Here is a 5,884-nt window from a genome sequence, read left to right on the forward strand (position 1 = left end):
TTAATTATTATTAAAAAACTTAAAAAAATATGTTTTATTACTGGAAGATTTAATGGTCCAACGTTATGTGAGACCGTGGAATTCCATGCCTTGATATTGCATCGTCGAAGCCTAAAGCCTAAAACTTAGAACAAATTAAAGAAACCTAACCAAAAAAACTAAAACAAAAAAAGCAACCATCCATAATAAGATCCATTATCATCACATACACATTCACATTCACAAATCAAATAAAATCCTCAGCTTTGGACATAGTGGATAGCCTGGAAGGCTTAATTTCACGAGAGACATTGTGACGAGAACTACTCTTAGACCGAGGCTTGCGCAGTATAACAAAATTGTTCTTCACCATAAACTCATCAATAGCTCCATTCTTCAACATTGAGTTCTTGATCGCAGTCTTCAGAAGTAACATGTTGTTGCTAGTGTACAATGGTTGTAATGTTCTTGCTGATGGTAACAATGGCGGTGTTATACGCCGTTGACGAAGGTTAGGGTTAATATTAGGAATAGGATTAAAATAAAGATTAAGATTAAGATTAGGGTTAGGATTAAGATTCCAATGATAATTGTAGTCGTCAGCTGGATGTGATTTGAATATTTTACGTCTTTGAAGACGTGATGGTTGATTCATCTGCACCCACTGTTGAAGAGTTAAGAGGGGAAATTGGTATAATTGTTAATGGCACACAAAAAAAACTGCAACTACCTTTGAATTTATTCTTCTCTTGTTCATACCCCTTTGACGCGATGTTATTTAGAATTGAAGAGAATGCATCTAAATGTATGTATATATATTATGTTAAACGTTGTAGTCTTGTAGAAGAGATATAATTTTTTATCTTTTGATTCAAATTGTTTACATAATAATAAATCTTTGTATCCAATTTTTATGATACTAGTTTTAAGATGATATAATGCTTTTGAGTAGATTTTTATTTCTAGTTACCTAATCGTCAAGAAATTGGTTAGTTAAAAAAGATATTGTTAGTTACATATGATTTGTTAGTTAAAATTATTACACTTAATAAATCTTTAATTTGATTTTAAAGTCATTTGATGAGATTTAAGATAAGATAAGGTTATCTAATTGACCAATTGTATGTTCAAATATTTAATTTGAAATGCATAAAGATGAACAGAGATTAAAAAGAGTGTTTGTATACAAGTTATTAATTCAAATAGCATTACGGGTGTTTAAATTTAAGGTTAATAAAAACTACTGAAAGTGTCGGTTTAACAATAAAATCTTATATTATAGGATAGGATAATCTGCGGCTGCTTGTTTTTATCTTTTGAATTGGTCATTTAACAATTTTGAATAGATTAAACTGAACTTGAATACCTTTAATAAAGTCATATTTTGAATAGATTGGATTGGATTAACCTTCATATTTAGTATTCGACTTTTATAATACTGGTTTCATTTTAAGAAGATGATATGTATAATGTTCAATCATGTTAGGTGTTTATTAAATTAATCATCAAAATTAGTTATTAGTATAAAATTAGAGTTCTGCAAATCTTTTAAGGTATATTCAAAATCTAATAGTTTGTATCATTGTTGACTTAAATGTAATTTAAAACACTTAATAATAACTATAATTTGTGATGAGTAATATTTTTGTTTAGTTAAAATTTATTTATTATTTATTATTTTTTTGGCGATAGAACATGANNNNACTTCAATTGGACCATTGAATTAGTCATTCTATTGGTTCATTGACCAATTTGGTTCTCGCAATCTTGTATAAAATAAATGTTGAAATATAAAATACATATTAAAAATGAGTTAAACAACATATATATTTATATACAAATAATGACAGTTAACTTTAGTACATAAATAACATTTTTTATAACTTGTTTATTAGACTTTTGATTTTTATTTATCTATTCGTCACAAAATTGGTTAATTAAAAAAGATATTGTTGGTTAGATATGTTTTGTTAGTTAAAAGTTTAAAATGACTACACTTTTCAAGTTTTTAATTTGATTCTAGAGTCATTTGATGGGATTTGAGATAAGATAAGGTCATCTAATTGTGTGTTTTAAAATTTGATTTGAAATGATATGAGAAGAAGAACTATTATGCAAAGAGTTTATACAAATCGTTAATTCAAATGGCATTACGAGGGTTTAAATTTCATTGCAATTTTGATTAGACTAAATTGAATTTAAATACCTTTAGTAAAATATGAATCATATTTTAATTAGATTGGATTGGATTAAATTTCATTCTTAACAAAGTACACATATTGGATCAGATCCAAACAGTAAAACATCATAAAAATATAATTTCTGATTAAAATTATTTTATATTCTAATGTCGCAAATTTATAATTTTATATGTTAAAAATCGAATAAATTGATCTAACTAAACTTCAAATTAAATTTTGAATCAAATTGAATAGAATTTAAAAATTAAATCAAGCTAATCTATAAACCAAATCACAGACACCCCCTTGTTTGTAAATTTAGAGTAGGTTGAGCCGTTGAGTACTTGAGTTTTGATTCATGAGCAAACCAAGCTCAATATTCAATATTAATCATTTGAATTGTGATCCATAACAAGTTAACAACCCACATTATTATTTTTCTTATTAGACACCTTAACTTGCAAGTACCATTTACTCTTGAGAATCAACCTAACCCAGCCCTGCCACTATCAATAATAATAAAGAGAACATTTGTTAAAATTAAAAATAAAATTCCCAAGAAACAATCTAAACCAAATTATTTAATATGAATCAAACCTGTACCTTACAAAAGAAAAAAAAATTATAAAAGTAGTCCTTAATGCACTAGCATTGATCTTAAAGGTTTGGCATGAATAACCAAATATAATTACAGAAGCATTTTCATGCTTTCTTCTGTTTCTTCTCCTGTGTAGCTTCTGGTGGGGGGAAGATGGCGCGGAAAAACCATGCGGCAAATATTGCTCCGACGAAGGGGCAGATCCAGTATACATAGAATTGATCCCATGTGTTGTGCCAGTTATTTAGGTATGCCCAACCAAACGCCTGCGACGACATTAGAAAAGATCAGAATCAAAATTTAGGTTCTTATACATCCGACTCTGGTAAAGCCAACATTAACAGAATAACAGTCGTCAACGGAGAAACGACGAAAAAGAAAACTCTGCAAAGTAATTTGCAAATAAAATTCTACCCTGACATTTACCTCCTAACCAAACACAACCTGAAACGTAAATCCAAGGGCGATGTTGTACATATCAAACCTTTCTTGTGCGGTCACCAAAAAAAAAAAACCTTTCTTGTGCCAGAAAGGTTGGGATTACATATTAAGTTACGGTCAACTTAACATTTCAGTGATGCACCTAGCGTTAACATTCCGATTAATATTTCCACTACGTCGCTAACTTTATATTTAAGACATTCCTACCAAATAACTTCATTGTCTTCCCTTGTAAGATCGCTCATCGTCCACAACAAATTTAATTAGCTTTGTGATCAGTTGGTGTTTTACAACTGAACATATATTGCTATCACGCAAGAAATAAAGTGATGGAAATACAACAACAACAAAGCCTTATCCCACTAAGTGGAAGCCTCGTACACGAGGCCGCCCTTTAAACAAACAACCAATATCACCTTGATTCTTTTTTTCAAGGAATGATTGCGCCAAACAAGCATTAAATATGATTTGAAGATATTATGAACAAAATGCTCTATATAAAATATACGATGGTTTTATAAAGTTATGCATATTAAATTGAATACATACAGATACACCGTCGTGTTGGTCAATGCAGAATGTCCAACATGTATGAGTGGATAAGGCACCAAACCCAACAATAAATCGTTACAAGACAAATTTTAACCAAAATATAAGATATAACATTGAATTTTGTCTTGATCCAAGGATGGTGAGAAATAGATAATCATGTCATGTAGAAAGCAAAAAGGAAGTTCATATGTAATTGATTTTATGACCTCAATGACATTTTAGTTTTCATTCATGAAAATTGATCATTTGTATATGTAAGGTTGTTGACTATTTCACACAAAAGACAAAAATGAATGGGAAACATTTGCAAGCAAAAGGTAAGAATTCGATTACAGAATGCTCATAAGAACAAGAAATCCTTACAGAGGTATTAAAAAAAGTTAAGTCTAAGAAGTTTCAAACTTTTAAGTGCAGATCAGAAAACTACTGAAATGAAAAATACGAAAAAAGAAATAATGATAATTCAGCAGGGGAGTGGATCCTTCTCAATTGAAAAAAAAAAAAATACAGTTGACCATATCAAGCGATGATTTCAACAATTGATTGGATAATTTTGTGTGATCCATGTTAGAGCCAACCTTATTAATTAACTACAGAAATTCACACTTGATGTGATCTAGTAAAATTTCCAGTTTACATGATCCGTTCCCGGGGGTAACATGATACATAGCTCAGTAAATTGATGCAAGTTATACAAAATTCATACACGAAAGAGAAAAGACAACAATAAACGCAGCAAAAACAAAAGGTAACTCACTCACATTGGCAGGATTCATGGATGGACCGGTGTAAGCCGATCCAACCATGACTAGTGCGACGGTCGACATGGCGAGCAACCAAGTCTTGAGCAAGTCACTACGAGGGCCCTTGAGGATTATGTAGAGCACAGCAAAAGTGATCACAAAAGTCAACACTCCCTCAACAACAGCACCGGTGTGCAGATCCACTTTCAATGAAGGGCCTCCCATCATGTGTTTGTATTTCGAAGGAATTATCTCCATAATTGCCAAAGCTCCACCAGCAGCACCAAGAGCCTGTGGAAAATTCAACATGGACGCACCAATTCAAAGCTCACAAGTCAAAAACATTCATCCAACACTCATTGGTTAATTCACCTTGCTCCATTGAAAAACTCACACCAATATATTCAAAGGCAAAAAGGAGCTCAATAAACATGGATCAAACTTCATGCACTCCTTAATTCACATTGATCCGTCAAAAATTTGCACCCATAAAGCATTCAAACTTCAGAGACATAAACACAACAAAGAAACTAAAAGGAAAAAAAAAAAATCAAACTTTAGAAAAGCGAACACAAAAAGGGAACCCCACAAAGGCAAAAAAGCAAAAGAGAGCAAAAAATAAGAAAAAAGCTAATTTAAAAAAGCATCAGATAGCAACAACCCCAGAAAAGAAAAGAAAAGAAAAAGACCCTTTTGGCGAGAAAATAAAAGGAAAACCTGGGCAGGGAAGCGCAGAGCCATGGAGAAGAGTGAGTCAGAGCCGAGACCAATAGCATAGAACGCAGCAGTGCCAGTGGGATTGAAGCTGGCACCACCCAAGGCATTGCCAATGATGGTGAACACAAAGACAAGTACGAAAACAAGGAAAGTTGTGACAAGGAATGAAGGGTAAGGGAAGCCATTGTAATGGAGGTGCTGAATGTCAAGAAATCTTGTTATGGAGCTTGAAGCTATCCCCAACATGGAGGAACAGAACACCCACATGAAAGTCAACACCCCATCACCAATTGCAGCCTTTATAGCACGAACCATGTTTTGTTCACCCTTTTTCTATTCCTTTGGATCTCCGAAATCGAAAGAAAAAAACCTGCAAAGGTTGTTCCTTTTTTATGTTTGACTTGGTTGGGTTTTCACTCACTCACTAGATGTCCCTCTCTGTGATTGGAACCACTGATGAGAACGATAAATGGATGCAAGCACGGAGAGAGAGAAAGAGTGAGTATCTTTGTGTGAATCGAATTGGGATTAAGAAAGGAGCATGGATCTTTCGTGGTTTGATATTTGAGAATGAAGAAGAAGATAATGAGAGTGAAGTGATTCACCTAACACATCAACCGGCAAATATTGGGAGGGTAGAGAGAAAAAGGGGATAAGCGCTAGCGCACATGCCT

The 5,884-nt window shown here is 32.5% G+C and overlaps 1 protein-coding gene across 1 annotated transcript; it reads right to left on the reverse strand.

The window, feature by feature from the left end:
• On the reverse strand, positions 2,712-5,884 carry LOC107604922 (aquaporin SIP1-2). Its single transcript, XM_016306639.2, has 3 exons — positions 5,211-5,884; positions 4,512-4,784; positions 2,712-3,023 (listed from the first exon to the last, which is right to left on the reverse strand). The coding sequence occupies exons 1-3, from the start codon at positions 5,523-5,525 to the stop codon at positions 2,862-2,864; spliced, it is 750 nt and encodes a 249-aa protein (XP_016162125.1). The 5' UTR covers positions 5,526-5,884; the 3' UTR covers positions 2,712-2,861.

Source organism: Arachis ipaensis, chromosome B06 (assembly GCF_000816755.2).
Source record: "Arachis ipaensis cultivar K30076 chromosome B06, Araip1.1, whole genome shotgun sequence".
Taxonomy (NCBI): domain Eukaryota; kingdom Viridiplantae; phylum Streptophyta; class Magnoliopsida; order Fabales; family Fabaceae; genus Arachis; species Arachis ipaensis.